The sequence below is a fragment of the Podarcis cretensis genome, assembly GCF_951804945.1.
Source record: "Podarcis cretensis genome assembly, chromosome: 13".
Classification (NCBI taxonomy): Eukaryota; Metazoa; Chordata; class Lepidosauria; order Squamata; family Lacertidae; genus Podarcis; species Podarcis cretensis.
The window spans coordinates 19152634-19168366 of NC_137182.1; the positions used below are offsets into that span (position 1 = coordinate 19152634).

The window sequence follows — 15733 nt, forward strand, 5'->3', positions numbered from 1 at the left end:
GGTCTCCACCCTTCCTCCTCCTCTGCCCAGTCCCTGACAGCTAACAATTTACAATAGTTCCTCAAACAGCCCACAAAATTCCCCCCATTGTTCAGCCCGGACACTGAGGTCCAGCTCCGAGGGCCTTGTGGCTGTTCCCTCACTGCGAGAAGTGAGGTTACAGGGAACCAGGCAGAGGGCCTTCTCAGTAGTGGCACCTGCCCTGTGGAACACCCTCCCTTCAGATGTGAAGGAAACAAAGAACTATCTGACTTTTAGAAGACATCTGATGGCAGCCCTGTTTAGGGAAGTTTTTAATGTTTGATGTTTTATTGTGTTTTTAATATTCTGTTGGGAGCTGCCCAGCCAGATGGGTGGGTTATAAATAATATATTATTATTATTATTATCTCTTCTTGGTTTCTTATTCTTCTGGCAAGTGTTGCCGTTTCTGCATACTCCATCAGTTTTGTCTGCCACTCTTCCTTGGTTGCAGCTACATTTGCTTTCCATCTCTGTGCATATTATTATTATTAAAATATATTTTTCAATATTCATTACACATTTGATCAATATTTATTTAAATATTGAAAGGTGGTGTGCTTGCCTGGGACCATTGAAAGCAGCCGTTATGCTGCCTGCCCCTAGGCCACCCCCTTGCTAACAGGTGTAACCAGTTGTTATATTTGACAACTGACCACAAAAGACAGAGGAACTCAATTGTTTCACTTGAGACACACCTATTGGACAAAGATCAACCCTGTGACCCATACATAAACTGACTATCTCACAAATTAAATGCACTCAAGCCAGGCTGAGAATGTCCTACTGTGTACCCAGGCCCTCTCTCCCTCTCTCTCAATAACTACGCCCATGCAGAGTGCATGCAGTACACTCACAAATGCTGCTATAAACACACCCCAAAACAGCACTCCTTCTCAAACATAAACACCGGCAGGAATAAGAATAAGAAAAGCACACAAAACACCCTTCTGGAAGCAGCAGCTGTCGCTTCCTTCTCCTTCAGTCATGCACGCAAGCTTTCTTTGCAATAATCACGCCTTCCACAATGCAGGCAGGTCTCTCCTCCTTGTGAAATGTACAAAAGCAACTTCCTGTTTGAGCGCACTTCTGCAGCCGCGGAAACACATACCGCCTCCAAAGTACACCCCAAGTACAGTAGGACCTTGGTCCTCAAACGCCTTGGTACTCAAACAACTTGGAACCCAAACACTGCAAACCCGGAAGTAAGTGTTCCGGTTTGCAAACTTTTATCGGAAGCCAAACGTGCTCTGTTTTAAGTGTTACGCTTCCGATTTGAGTGCCACACATCCGTTTTGAGTGCCACAGTTCTGTTTTGAGCGTTATGCTGAGGTGTGTCTGTTTTTGTTACAGTGGTACCTCAGGTTATAAACGCAACTAGGGCCAGGGCCTTTTCAGTACTAGCCCAGACTTTGTGGAACGCTCTGTCACAAGAGACTAGGGCCCTGTGGGACTTGACATCTTTCTGCAGGACCTGCAAGACAGAGCTGTTCCGCCTGGCCTTTGGTTTGGACTCAGTCTGACCCTTATGTTTCCCTCCCCTTATGGTTTTGATTTATGGGCTACTACTAAAATGAGGCTGCATTTTAAATTGTATTTTAACCCGTATTTTAATAAACTGGTTTTTTGTTTGTTTGTTTGTTTGTTTTCCCCTATTGTGTTTTATTGTAATTTTATTGGTGTTAGCCGCCCTGAGCTCGGCTCTGGCCAGGGAGGGCGAGGTATAAATAAAAATTTATTAATATTATTTATTATAAACGCTTTGGGTTACAAACACTTCGGTTTACAAACTCCACTAACTCAGAAGTAGTACCTCGGGTTAAGAACTTTGCCTCAGAATGAGAACAGAAATTGCGCACTGGCGGTGCGGCGGTAGCGGGAGGCTCCATTAGCGAAAGTGTGGCTCAGGTTAAGAATGGTTTTGGGTTATGAACAGACCTCCAGAACGAATTAAGTCCGTAACCCAAGGCACCACTGTATTTATTTTGCGTTTTTGTGGCTCTTTTTGGTGTGTTACTATGTGGAACCCAGTTCAGCTACTGACTGATTGATTGTGTGACTGCAGTACATTGTTTATTGCTTTCATTTTACGGATCAATGGTCTGGTTAGATGGTAAAATTCATGTTAAATTGCTGTTTTAGGGGTTGTTTCTTAAAGTCTGGAACGGATTAATCCATTTTTTTGCATTACTTTCTATGGGAAAGGGCGCCTTGGTTTTGGAACGCTTTGGTTTTGGAACGGTCTTCCGGATCGGATTAAGTTTGAGAACCAAGGTACCACTGTACCAAACAGAACTATGAATATATATATAAAATCATTTTACCCTGGAAATCATATATCCATACCGCCCAACATTCCCCTGATGAAAATTGGGACTTGTGTCTTCTGGTGCTGCACAAGTCAGCTGTTTTGCACAAAAGAGTGACACCTCTGCAAGCTCCAGATCATCCCCAGGACATTCCGGGATCAAATCAGAAGCCAGGGTGTAATTCTGTAATTCTGGGAATATCCTGGGAGAATAGGGACAGCTGGAGAGTATGTAGCCCCACACCCTGAAACCCACCAGCACAACAAGTAACTTTCCCTTTCCTTTTGCCCCTCCCCAACAATTACTTTATATAAAAAGTAAGCTTTGCAGCCTGATCTAGGCTGGATCTAGACAGGCGGGGGGGGGGGGGACCCGCTATAAATAAGTCAGAAATTAGATTGTTACAGTGCTTTAAAAAAATTAAAAAAAAATGTTTAGGGGTACTCTAAACACCATTTTATAGCTCAAATCAGGGAAAATAAATACAGCAAAGGAACAAAAGTACAAAGTGAGGAGATTTCACCCCTCCCATATCCAAGAATCTCGTGACGAGTCTGCTGATTCTCCAGAGAGGAGGAGCAGTGTTCTGCTTTCTACTTATTCAGCTCCAGCACCAAGTCAGTCAGTCAGTCAGTCAGTCAGTCAGTCAGTCAGTCAGTGTGTTGGAGAGAGAGAGACTGAGTGTTAGAGATCGTGTGTAGAGATAAGGTTGCTGCTAAGAGCAGCTGCAGACACTCAGTGCAGCATTCATTTATGCTTAGACCTATTTAGCTCTGTATATAGTTTTGTATTATAGTTGTAGTTATAGAATAAAAGAAGATATTCTACAGAGCTGCTCTCTGAGTTGTTTATACACTGCCAGACTCTGCTATACTCTGCTGTGCGACGACTGTATTGTGGAAGTTAATCCGGTGCTCACAACTCTAAGCTGTGAGTCCACAGCACTTTGACCTGGTGGTCTCTGGAAGTGCTACCCAGCTCGCCTAGCCCAGTCGGGGTTGAAGTGCATGAGTCCAGTTGGTTACACTGGCTCAAGGGCGATGCTGACACAAAGGACATGCATTACCTCATATACACAGCTGACAGCTCACATATAATGCACGCAGGGCCGCAGCTGTCAAAACTCTAATAAGACCCACGTGCAAAAACAGCACGAGAGCCTTGCCTTTTCCCACGACGTTTTGTTGCATGCATGGGAGGGGGAAACTGTGCGGGAAACCGGCACTGCATCTTTTAAGCTATCTTTTAAAAATACGGCTATAGCTACGTCTTCTCAGTGCTTTCAGGACAGCCCTGCGGTGTTTTCCAAGCACAAATGGGTCTTGAGGGAAGGGGGCAGGAGCTAGCAGTGTGCAGCTAGGAAGGCTCTGCTTTGCGATTGGTTCCTGTAGCAGCAAGGAAGCCCGGGCTGCACTTTCCCCCCTCCTTCTCCTCCTGCCTTTGCTGTTGCTGCTGTGGGAGGCAACAGAAATGGCATAGACGAGCACGCCGGGTCCTAAGAAGCCTGCTCCTGCGGGTGCAAGCAGCTTTACTTCTTCACAGAAAGCATGTCGACAAAAATGTTTAGGAATATGCACGCCACTACGTCAGATTCACGAAATGTTTAGTGGTACGCATACCCCCACTGGATTGTTATAACAAAAGAAAGAAATCCCTATGGAAAAGCGTGTTTTAAAATTTCCTGCCCTCTGGCGCCACCTGGTGTTGCATGTTTATAGCGCATCCAAATCGCTGTTTCTTTACTAATATCAATGATTCCCTTAATATTTTTTTAGTTTTATATAGAGTACAGAGCAGGGGCTGGTCCACTGTTCCTCAGACCTTGTGGGGGGCCTGACTATATTTTTTTTTTGGGGGGGGATGAACGAATTCCTATGCTCCACAAATAACCCAATGATGCATTTTAAATAAAAGCACACATTCTACTCATGTAAAAACACGCTGATTCCTGGTCCATCTGCTGGCCGGATTTAGAAGGGGATTTGGCCAGATCCGGCCCCCGGGCCTTAGTTTGCCTTCTCATGGTACAGAGTATCAGCAGGACCAGGAATCACACCGGCCCCAGTGCAGTGTTTTGATCACATGAGTCTGAAACACCAGCGATGAAAGCGCAAAGGTGTGGAATGAAAACAGGCCACAGGGTGGTCCTTACCTGTGCTCTGGGCAGCTTTGACGAGCCCTTTTCTCAGCACATCCTTAAGCCAGGCCCTCACCCGTACCTCGCCTTCGCCCCCTACCACTGATACGACCAGGTTGGGGCGCGGGATTTTCCAGTGGTGCATTACCAGGCCGTAAGCAGCAGCGGGGTCAGACGTGTCAGACAGGCGAATGAACTGCAGTGGGAAGAGTGAGAATGTCAGCCTCAAGATCTCCACCCCCATCGTTCTGCCCAGACACTGAGGTCCAGCTCCGAGGGCCTTCTGGCGGTTCCCTTGCTGCTAGAAGCCAAGTTACTGGGAACCAGGCAGAGGGCCTTCTCGGTAGTGGCACCCGCCCTGTGGAACACCCTCCCACCAGATGTCAAAGAGAAAAACAACTACCAGACTTTTAGAAGACATCTGAAGGCAACCCTGTTTAGGTAAGCTTTTAATGTTTAATAGACTATTGTTGGAAGCCGCCCAGAGTGGCTGGGGAAACCCAGCCAGGTGGGCAGGGTATAAATATATTGTTATTGTTGTTGTTGTTGTTGTTGTTGTTGTTATCTTCGCTCATAACTCTGCCACCTCCACAATCTACCCCCTTCCAGGAAAAACCTTACCTTGCTGGGTCTGCGGCCGGTGCCCACAAACTTCACCTCGCCATAGGCATCGGTAGGACCCTCTGTTGTGTGCTGGGCTGAGTCCCATTTGCTGACAATGGCTGCTCCAAAGGCGTCTTCCGTGGCTACAGCGATGTGCTTGCTGCGAGGGCTGCCGCATTGGCACAAACAAGGACCCCTACGGAACGGGAAAGCACAGAGGAGAGATCTGAAAAAGAGTTTACCCCTAAGTTTTTTCGGGGGGGGGGCATAGACAAAAGACTGTTCTCCTTTGGGTCCACACCTTGGGTCAAGAAGGCCCCGGCAGCTGAGAAAAAAGTATATGTATATATATAAAATGTACGTGTGGAGTTAGGGATGGTGGAGCAACTCCGTTTGCTTTTAAATGCAAATCTATCGAATTTGCAGTTTCCGAAACACTAAGAGAACTAAAAAAAACAACAACAGCCATCCTTCAAAATTCACACTTTTCCAAGTTTTGTACAAAATCTGAGGTCCACGGGGCAGTTTACAAAATCAAAACACAAAAACACGTACCATAGTAACAAACAAAAACAATACTCTCCCAGTTACAGGATGTTGATTGTTTAATTAGCCAAAGGCCTGGGGGAAGAGGAATGTTTTTGCCTGGCGCCTAAGATTATGTAAGAAAAGGAGCCAGGTGAGCCTCCCTGAGGAGAGTATTCCGTAAGCGGGAAGCCACCGCAGAAAAGGCCCTGCTCTCAGGTCGCCTCTGAATTCTGCACCAGATGAAGTTCTTAAGATATCAATGACTTCCCCTTTTCTCTTTCCATTGTTCATTTTACATATCATAAATCCCTGCATATTTTACAAAAACTATACCATTCAGTACAGTGGTACCTCGGGTAACATACGCTTCAGGTTACAGACACTTCAGGTTACAGACTCCGCTAACCCAGAAATAGTACCTCAGGTTAAGAACTTTGCTTCAGGATGAGAACAGAAATCGTGCTCCAGCGGCACGGCGGCAGCAAGAGGCCCCATTGGCTAAAGTGGTCTTCAGGTTAAGAACAGTTTCAGGTTAAGAACGGACTTCCGGAACGAATTAAGTACTTAACCCAAGGTACCACTGTATTCATTATTGCATCCATCAAAATTTATTTACACTGTTGAATTTATCTTAAAGCTGCCAACGTTTTCAGCTGTACACAATTATTTCCCATATACTCAATAAATGTTATCCAATCTTTTTTAAACATATGCCCTTCTTGTTCCCTTATTCTGTATGTTAAGTCTACAAGTTGTACTGTATACAGTGGTATTATACTTTGGTTCTCGAACTTAATCCGTTCCAGGAGTCCATTCAACTCCCGAAACGGTTCGAAAACCAAGGCACAGCTTCTGATTGGCTGCAGGAGCTTCCTGCGCTCAACCGGAAGCCGCTTCTGATGTTTGGCTTCCGAATGGCGTTCGCAAACCGGAACACTCACTTTCGAGTTTGCGGCATTCGGGAGCCAATTTGTTTGGGAGCCAAGCCATTCGAGAACCAAGGTACCACTGTATTCTGTCAACTTTAGTTTCCACACTGTCTTCAGAGGCAGCCCCACGTATAATGTGGTGCAGTAATTTGGCCTAGAGGATATAAGAGCATAGATGACAGAAGTAAGGCTATTGTAGTCCAGATAGGGGTGCAGCTGGACCACTAGCCAAAGCTGATGAAAGGCACCTCCCACCACCAAGGCCAGGCGTCAGCAAACTTTTTCAGCAGGGGGCGGGTCCAATGTCACTCAGACCTCGTGGGGGGCCGGACTATATTTTGAAAAAAATAATAATAAACAAATTCCCTATGCCCCACAAATAACCCAGAGATGCATTTTAAATAAAAGGACACATTCTACTCATGTAAAAACACCAGGCAGGCCCCACAAATAACCCAGAGATGCATTTTAGATAAAAGGACACATTCTACTCATGTAAAAACACCAGGCAGGCCCTAAAAATAACCCAGAGATGCATTTTAAATAAAAGGACACAGTCTACTCATGTAAAAACACGCTGATCCCCGGACCGTCCGCAGGCCGGATTTAGAAGGCTATTGGGCCGGATGCGGCCCCCGGGCCTTAGTTTGCCTACCCATGACCAAGGCCTTCTGGACAGCAATGGATTCAGAAGTACTCCAAGCTGCATACCTGCTCCTTCAGAGGGATAGCAACCCCATCAATACCAGGCAACCTTCCTATTCATCTGATCTAGGGAACCACCCACCAACAGTGTCTCCTGCCTTATCTGGCTTGAGCTTCAGTTTATTGGCTCTCATCCATTACCAAGGAAATGCCTGGGGGACTTAGGTACCTTGTGTGGGGACCTGATATATCTTGTCTTTCGCGCACACGTGCATTTTCATGTACACGAACACTAAGTTCTCCAGTCATGTGCAGCCTTTCATTCTCACCCATTGGCGAGAATCACATTGAACTGTTACCTATAACAACATTGTAGGAGAAGTTTGCTTGTTTAATGCTTTTGAGTGCAAATAGTATCAGATCTAGGCTGTGTGCCTAGGCAAATTAGGTATTTCCTAGCTTAAATGCACGGTGCTCACCTGTACCACTTCGCCTCAAGCCAGCTCATAGTGTACTGAGACACCGAAAATAGAAAAATGTGTTTTGAGTTGATACAGTTCTGCAGTGGACACAAACAGAGCCAACAACATAACTTATGAAAAAAGGAAACTCTTGCGATCAAATTACTTGCACCACTAGTGCAAGTCGGTCATTTTAGACTCTGGACTTAAGACAGTGGTACCTCAGGTTACATACGCTTCAGGTTACATATGCTTCAGGTTACAGACTCTGCTAACCCAGAAATAGTGCTTCAGGTTAAGAACTTTGCTTCAGGATGAGAACAGAAATCGGGCTCTGGCGGCGCGGCAGCAGCAGCAGGCCCCATTAGCTAAAGTGGTGCTTCAGGTTAAGAACAGTTTCAGATTAAGTACGGACCTCCCAAACAAATAAAGTGCTTAACATGAGGTACCACTGTAGTCTTTTTTCCCCCTTCAATAATTTTTATTAAATTTTCCACAATTATAACAAATATTGCAACAAACATTGCACAACCGAAGTGCAAACCAGAACAAACACAAGAAAAAACATCAAAGGAAAAGCAAGCAAGCAAACAAACAAACAATAAAAACGAACTTAATTGTTTTTAAAACCCAACTTTATGAACATATTAATTGACTTCCTCCAGTCCCTCCCTTCTGAGTTTCCTTGTATCTGAATGTAGCAGCTTTCCAATATCATTATTAAACAACAATATTCCAATTATAATCAAATTTATTCACTTTTCTTACTGTGGACTTAATAGTCTTAGGTCACGTCTGCAGCATATATTTAAAGCGCTCTGATGCCCACTTTAACAGCCATGGCTCCCTCTGCCAAGAATCCTGGGAACTGTAGTATGCTGAGGGTTATTAGGAGACAAGCTGCAGAGGGAAGTGAGGGGCTTGCCCACATAGGAAGGTACCCCATCGAGGAGAAGGAATACTCTGATCCTAAACCTTCACTTCCTTGCAGGATAATCGTTTGGAGAAGAAAAGTCTAAGGAGTAAACCCTACCCAAATCTGAAGTGGAGTCCCTAAGATGGTTGGATGGGGCCTTGTACGCCTGCAACTAAGCTGGTGCCAAATGTATTGCGCTGCTTTCCTTTGGACCACATAGCGAGGCTGAGAGGGGGGTCTTGTCGTCTGGGCAGCCCAGGAGCTCCATACACACGTCCCAGGGAGGTCACTTGGGTCCTGCTCATGCAGCTGTTTGACTTCACCCCCAGAGGCTGACTCAATTATCTCTCGAGATAGATAAAAGGCAAAGGGACCCCTGACCATTAGGTCCAGTCGTGGCCGACTCTGGGGTTGCGGCGCTCATCTCGCTTTATTGGCCGAGGGAGCCAGCGTACAGCTTCCGGGTCATGTGGCCAGCATGACTAAGCCGCTTCTGGCGAACCAGAGCAGCGCACGGAAATGCCGTTTACCTTCCCGCCGAAGCGGTGCCTATTTATCTACTTGCACTTTGAGGTGCTTTCGAACTGCTAGGTTGGCAGGAGCTGGGACCAAACAACGGGAGCGCACCCCGTCGTGGGGATTCGAACTGCCGACCTTCTGATCGGCAAGTCCTAGGCTCTGTGGTTTAACCCACAGCGCCACCCGCGTCCCTCTCTCAAAACAGATAGATGCCAACAAAAAAAATAAACGGAACTACGATTCCCAGCATGCTTAACAAACTGCATTTCCCATTATTATTATTATTATTATTATTATTATTATTATTATTAGGCAGCTGTGCATGAGAGCCATGACAGCTAAAATGACATTAAGAATGCTTTAAATGTGCAATGTGGGTGTGACTCTAGGCACTCATCACAACTTTTCGAAGGTAATATCACCTCCTGGCCTCCTGCTCCAAAGTCCTGTTCTGGTGGCACCAAGGAGTCTACTAATCCGTTTACTAACACACGCCCTTCTTCAGGAATCAATACCAGCACGATTGCAGAGGAGGCTACATTTTTAAGCAAGCTGTTAACAGGCTGTGTGTGGTAACGGTGTGCAGCACAGCCACAGTTCCTTGGAATGAGAGTTGCAAGGTTGCAAGTAGAGATGAGTTTCCCAGTTTTCGTTTGTAAAATGTGTGTGTGTGTGTGTGTGTGTGTGTGTGTGTAAAGGGGAGAGATGATGGAAATCGGTGTATGCATACGTATACACTGGTCCATGGGGTCACGAAGAGTCGGACACGACTAAACGACTAAACAACAACAACATACGTATACACACACACATGTATACAGTGGCGTTGCCATGTGTCCCACTTTACAGGCCGCAGTCCTCTCTTGGAAAGGCTACCTGATCCAAGTCTGAATTAAAAACAAAGAACTATACAAAGGGACAGCAAGGGCCTTGAAGCTAACCATCATTACCATATTATTTGCTCTATAAGACTCACTTTTTCCCTCCTAAAAAGTAATGGGAAATGTGTGTGCATCTTATGGAGCGAATGCAGGCTGCACAGCTATCACAGACGCCAGAACAGCAAGAGGGATTGCTGCTTTCACTGCGCAGCGATCCCTCTTGCTGTTCTGGCTTCTGAAATTCAGAATACTTTTTTTCTTGTTTTCCTCCTCCAAAAACTAGATGCATCTTGTGGTCTGGTGCGTCTAACAGAGCGAAAAATACAGTACTTAGCAGCACCTAGATCAGCCTTTCTCAACCTGTGGGTCCCCAGATGTTGTTGAACTACAACTCCCATCACCCCTAGCTAGCAAGGCCAGAGCTCAGGGATGATGGGAGTTGTAGTCCAACAACATCTGGGGCCCCACAGGTTGAGAAAGGCTGATCTAGATAGTGCAGCAAGCAAGCACTCAGGTCACCTGGCCCCATTCCCCTTCCCCATCCCTGCATTTGTATTTAAAGTGTAGCAATCTAAACTTCTAAACTTAAAAAACTGTCATACACAAATTATGTGCCAATTTAATGCAGATTTGGGTCCTCTTAAGATACATTTCCTCTCTGGTTGTTGTTTGGATATGTGTAAGCGGTCATCCTAACACAGAGAAACCACTGGAGGAAACTGATGCCGAGAGGTGTTAGGCAGAAAACGCAATGGATTGGGAACAGGATGCGAACAGGAGGAATCACAGAGATGCAGCTAATATCTGGCAGTGCTGGGAGGACGCAGAAAATAAGCTAGGAGTGCAATATAGGAGTGACCAAGAAGTAGGTAAATATGTCTGTTTCAGTTTCTCATCTTTCCAGTCTTAGGTTTGCACATCAGTTTGTGGGGGAAAGAAGTTTTTAAAAGTTTCCACATCAGTTTTTAAAACTCCTTATCGGCATTTTAGAGCAAATGTTCAATTCATCAGAATTTTAGTGCAATTTTCTCCCAAGCTACACATGCTTCCATGCAATTTCCCCTAAGTATTCATTTTTGCAAAGCAGTTCCTCCTAATTTTTTAGTATGTCATTTTCACTAACATAGGCATTCACCTGTTAGTGTGTGTACACACACACACACACACACACACACACACACACTTATTTGTACATGCCAGAAAACTGCATTGCAAAATTCGGAGAAGTGAATATTCTGAAGGACAGCTGTGCTGCTGTTTTTATATTGTTTCAGAAGTGCAAACCAGCTAAGTTTGCCATTTAAAAGAGAATAGAATCAGATCCCTCTCCCACCCATAGCAGAGGCACAGGAGAAGGGGAGGGTTATAATAACACAAACCCTAGGAGCTGGAAGTTGGGGTTTCACACTGTTGCCTATTCTGAATCTTGACTAGGGCGATCAAACCAGGCTTCACTCACCCAAGTTCCCCCGGTTGCTCGATAAACGTGGTGCAGACTTTCTTCTTGAAGAGTTTGGGGATCCATGCCTACGGAGAAATCAGGAGTTATGGACACAACACTCATGGAAAACCAACAGCCCAGGCCCATAACTTGGATCGCCCACAAAACCGGCACGGTCTGAAGAGGGATCTGTACCTGATCTTTCTTGATAGAATTGGCCATGGAGCGGAAGAACGGGGCGCAGCCGCTGCCAGGTTGCAGCCGGCGTTTCTCCAGGCACTTTCTCTGGTACCTCACCCGGAATGAGTAATTGAAAGACCGAGCAAGGTAGAGACAGCTTCAGATCCCACCCACAGGCGGCGGCAGAACCCCACCCTACCTTGGAACTTGCTTGACCGGAAAAACGCTTCAGAGAGAAGTATAGAGTTCACCGGGGCAGATTTTGATCACAGTTACTTTCACAGCAATGCTTGAATTATTGGGGTGCGTATGTGTGCTTCCAGGGGTAGCCACTCCTTTAGTCCTCTTTGTTTTCGTCACAATCACACCTCCCCTCCCGCCGGGCATGTTCGGTTCAACTCATTCAGCCAAGTTTTGAGAAATGGAGATAAATAATTATGTGTGAGCCGGCATTCTTTCAGTTTGATGTTCACTTTCCTACTTTTCCACCACCAAACCCCATAATTTGCTTTAATTGGATGAGGAGTGTTGTGTTGAGAAGTGGCCAAGTTTCTAATTCTTTGAATATATCTCAAAGCCTCTGGCTGTTGGGAGGCTACACCTCTTCCCACCAGGAAGAATATACAGTGGTACCTCAGGTTAAGTACTTTATTTGTTTGGGAGGTCCGTACTTAATCTGAAACTGTTCTTAAACTGAAGCACCACTTTAGCTAATGGGGCCTCCTGTTGCTGCCGCGCCGCCGAACCACGATTTCTGTTCTCATCCTGAAGCAAAGTTCTTAACCTGAAGCACTATTTCTGGGTTAGCGGAGTCTGTAACCTGAAGCGTATGTAACCTGAAGCGTATGTAACCCGAGGTACCAATGTAATGACATGGTAAAGATGAGGCTGGCTCCATCCATTGGCTAAATAAGGAACAGCTCGCTTTCCTCTTCCCTCTCCAATCCTTTTTCCTTTTGCACTGTATTCACAACTACGCCATACATTTGAAGCACATGACTTCTCCCAAATAATCCTGGGAATGAGAGCTACAATTCCCAGCACACTTAGCAAACTACAGTTACCGGGATTCTTTGGGGAAAGCTATGCAGACGGTGTAAAGAAGTCCCTTGTCTCACCTTCTTTCACAATCCTCTGTCATCAGCCATGTGCCTGTTGCCTTTCCCACTCTGCTGATAACTTAGGGTTGCCATATTTCAGGAAGTGGAAATCAAAAGTTGTTGAGGGCAACCAAAATGGTCAAAGGCCTGGAAACGATGCCTTATGAGGAACGGCTAAGGGAGCTGGGCATGTTTAGCCTGATGAAGAGGAGGTTAAGGGGTGATATGATAGCCATGTTCAAATATATAAAAGGATGTCACATAGAGGAGGGAGAAAGGTTGTTTTCTGCTGCTCCAGAGAAGCGGACACGGAGCAATGGTTCCAAATGACAAGAAAGAAGATTCCACCTAAACATTAGGAAGAACTTCCTGACAGTAAGAGCTGTTCGACAGTGGAATTTGCTGCCAAGGAGTGTGGTGGAGTCTCCTTCTTTGGAGGTCTTTAAGCAGAGGCTTGACAACCATATGTCAGGAGTGCTCTGATGGTGTTTCCTGCTTGGTAGGGGGTTGGACTCGATGGCCCTTGTGGTCTCTTCCAACTCTATGATTCTATGATTCTATGATTCTGTTCCCTGCCTTTTTAGGGGCCAAAGTTGTTGAGTCCGTCCCCCCCGAAACGAGTTTTTTTGCACAATCTCCATCCCCCCTAAGTTGTTGAGCCATTTTAAAACATTTTCAGCATAAAACCCAACTTCCACAATGGGTTGCCGGACATTTAAATCAGCTGACGAAAATTCTGCCTGGACGTGACTCTTAACCAAACAATTAAACCCCTGTGTTGCAAACAATTATCAGTAATTATCAGAAATCTTATAAATCTCTGAAAATTTTTGTTTTGCAGAGTGCATAATTCATATATTTCATACTGTTCAGTGTTCTGTATAGATTATATAAAGAGTTTATATTGACATCGCATTGTTGTACTTGGTCATCGTGTTGCTTTGGATATTACTCTTGGCAGCCAATCCAAAGAACTTTATTGTACTAGCCATTGGCCATGACAAATTTGAATCAAAAATAAACACAAGCAAAACGGGTGTTGCTCCACAAATAATGGTCTATATTTATCTGCGTCCCTATTACAGTTCATTGCTATATTGTCCAGTGTCTTCTTTCAGATCTTTTTGGCCACCAAAGTAACAAAGGGCAGTTTTATGAGTCACTGAAACGCTTACATTGCTGAGAAGCCATAGACGGCAAGGCGAGAAATTGCCTCCTGGGTCCAATGTATAGTGTGCAATATAGTAAAAAGTGCAAGAAGTCTTCCACCTGCGGTTGCCCACATATACAGAGTCTGTCTTCGTACAGCGCCCTGTTATATCATCTGTCTAGGACGGCGGAAGCCATAGCTTGAAAACACAGCTCTGTAAAAGCAAATCTAAGTGAGGCTAGCTAGAGATTTGACAGGTAACTGGTTCTAAAATGGACTGTTTTTAGAAGGGGAAGCGAAGGAGCATTTAGAGGATTCGATTGCTTGCAGATCACATAGTGATTCTGTCCAGACTTTCGGCAGCCAAATCCTGGCATTGTCTGGGAAATTCTGGGTGTATGGCAGCCCTAGAACTTCTTCCACCTTCACTTTACCTTCTCACACATTTCAAGTCGTTCAAAGAAGGAAAGAGAAGGTAGAAGGTGAGAAGTAAAGATTCAACCAAGCCCCGAGCCAAACTGAGCACATTTGGAAGGCCTTGGGCCTTGGATGAGTTGGGTACACACAGCCACAAACTGATGTGAGTCTGGTTTGATTGGCCCAGAGAGATCCATGTCTGTTGGGGGGGGGGAGGAAGGAAGGAAGGAAGGAAGGAAGGAAGGACAGAGCAAGAAAACCACACAAAAAGACCAAGACTTACCTGACCAGCTGTTGCATCTTCCTAGAAGGTAGGCCCAATATTGCAGCTCTCCTTCCTGTCTGATTCACTGCCCTGCAGGTTCAGTGCCTCCGCTTGTGAAAAAGCACCACACAGGGTCATATTCTCCTGCTTAACTCATAATAAATCTTGGTTTGAAGTGCAAGAATAATAACATTTGTTAGATAGAAAACCAGGCCCAGCAAACATTTGGGCATTTGTGAACCTGATAGACTGACATATGGGCCTCCTCATTTTGAGGTCTGGCGACATCACTAATAATTGTAAGAAGTAATTTTAAAAATACCATTCTCCTCCAGGAGATATAGCCAGGGATGCTTAGTTTAAAAGAAACTTGCTTGTATCTCAAAATAGTTGGGCACAGCCAAGTCAACGCCTGCTTGCAGAATGAAGTGGGAATGAGGCAAACTAGACTGCGCCACATCAGATTGCAGGTTGGCAAACTGCATTTTTTAATACTCCCCCTACATTAGAAGCTTAAATAAAAATGTAGAGAAGGCTAGAGCAGGACCATTCTCCTTGATGGGCTCGTTTTCTACTTGCAGGGAGTGCTTCCGGGGGGAACATTAAAAAAACCCGTAACTTCTGCCTGCAAGTCTGAAATGGTGCAGTCCCTTTCCCTACCCGTTACATGCGTGGATGAATCTTAGTGGATGAATCATACAAGTTTTAGTTGATTGATCCATTAAACCTGCATAAATATGTGTTATGTACTGAAGTTTTCACCCTGGGCCAGCAGGGGGATACTGTAGATAGTTATGCAAATGAAGGATCGAAAGTGACGTTCAGTGATTGGATAGTTTGTATGCAAATGAAGGATTGAAAGTGACGTTCAGTGATTGGCTAGTTACAGAAAATGGTTACTGTTGCCCGAACAAGCTGGATTCCGCCCAAAACAGTCAACAATTAATCATATTCTAATCTTACAGTATCTTGCCTGGAAATATTCCACCCCAAAGGGTGGCCAACTCTGTGTGGCATTCATTGACCTAAAGGCAGCATTCGATAGTATCCCCAGGAGCATCCTCTGGGAAAAACTCACCCGCTGGGGCATCGACAGAAGGCTTCTCTGGCTAATAATCAAACTCCATGAGAACTCAGCGGCTAGAGTGAGATTCACCCCCGAGGGTGATCTCACCAATTCAATTCCCATTAACAGAGGTGTCCGACAGGGTTGTATATTGGCTCCACTCCTG

The 15733-nt window shown here is 45.3% G+C and overlaps 1 protein-coding gene across 1 annotated transcript in view; it reads right to left on the minus strand.

The window, feature by feature from the left end:
- TRPM4 (transient receptor potential cation channel subfamily M member 4) overlaps nucleotides 1-11753 on the minus strand; it is a 44547-nt gene extending 32794 nt beyond the window's left edge. Inside the window, exons 1-4 of the mRNA XM_079949299.1 lie at nucleotides 11585-11753; nucleotides 11408-11475; nucleotides 5088-5265; nucleotides 4482-4662 (exon numbers count right to left, since the gene is read on the minus strand). Coding sequence (XP_079805425.1) covers nucleotides 4482-4662; nucleotides 5088-5265; nucleotides 11408-11475; nucleotides 11585-11611 — 454 coding nt within the window. The 5' untranslated portion in view covers nucleotides 11612-11753. The remainder of the gene's footprint in view (nucleotides 1-4481; nucleotides 4663-5087; nucleotides 5266-11407; nucleotides 11476-11584) is intronic.
- Between the last annotated feature and the right edge of the window lie 3980 nt (nucleotides 11754-15733).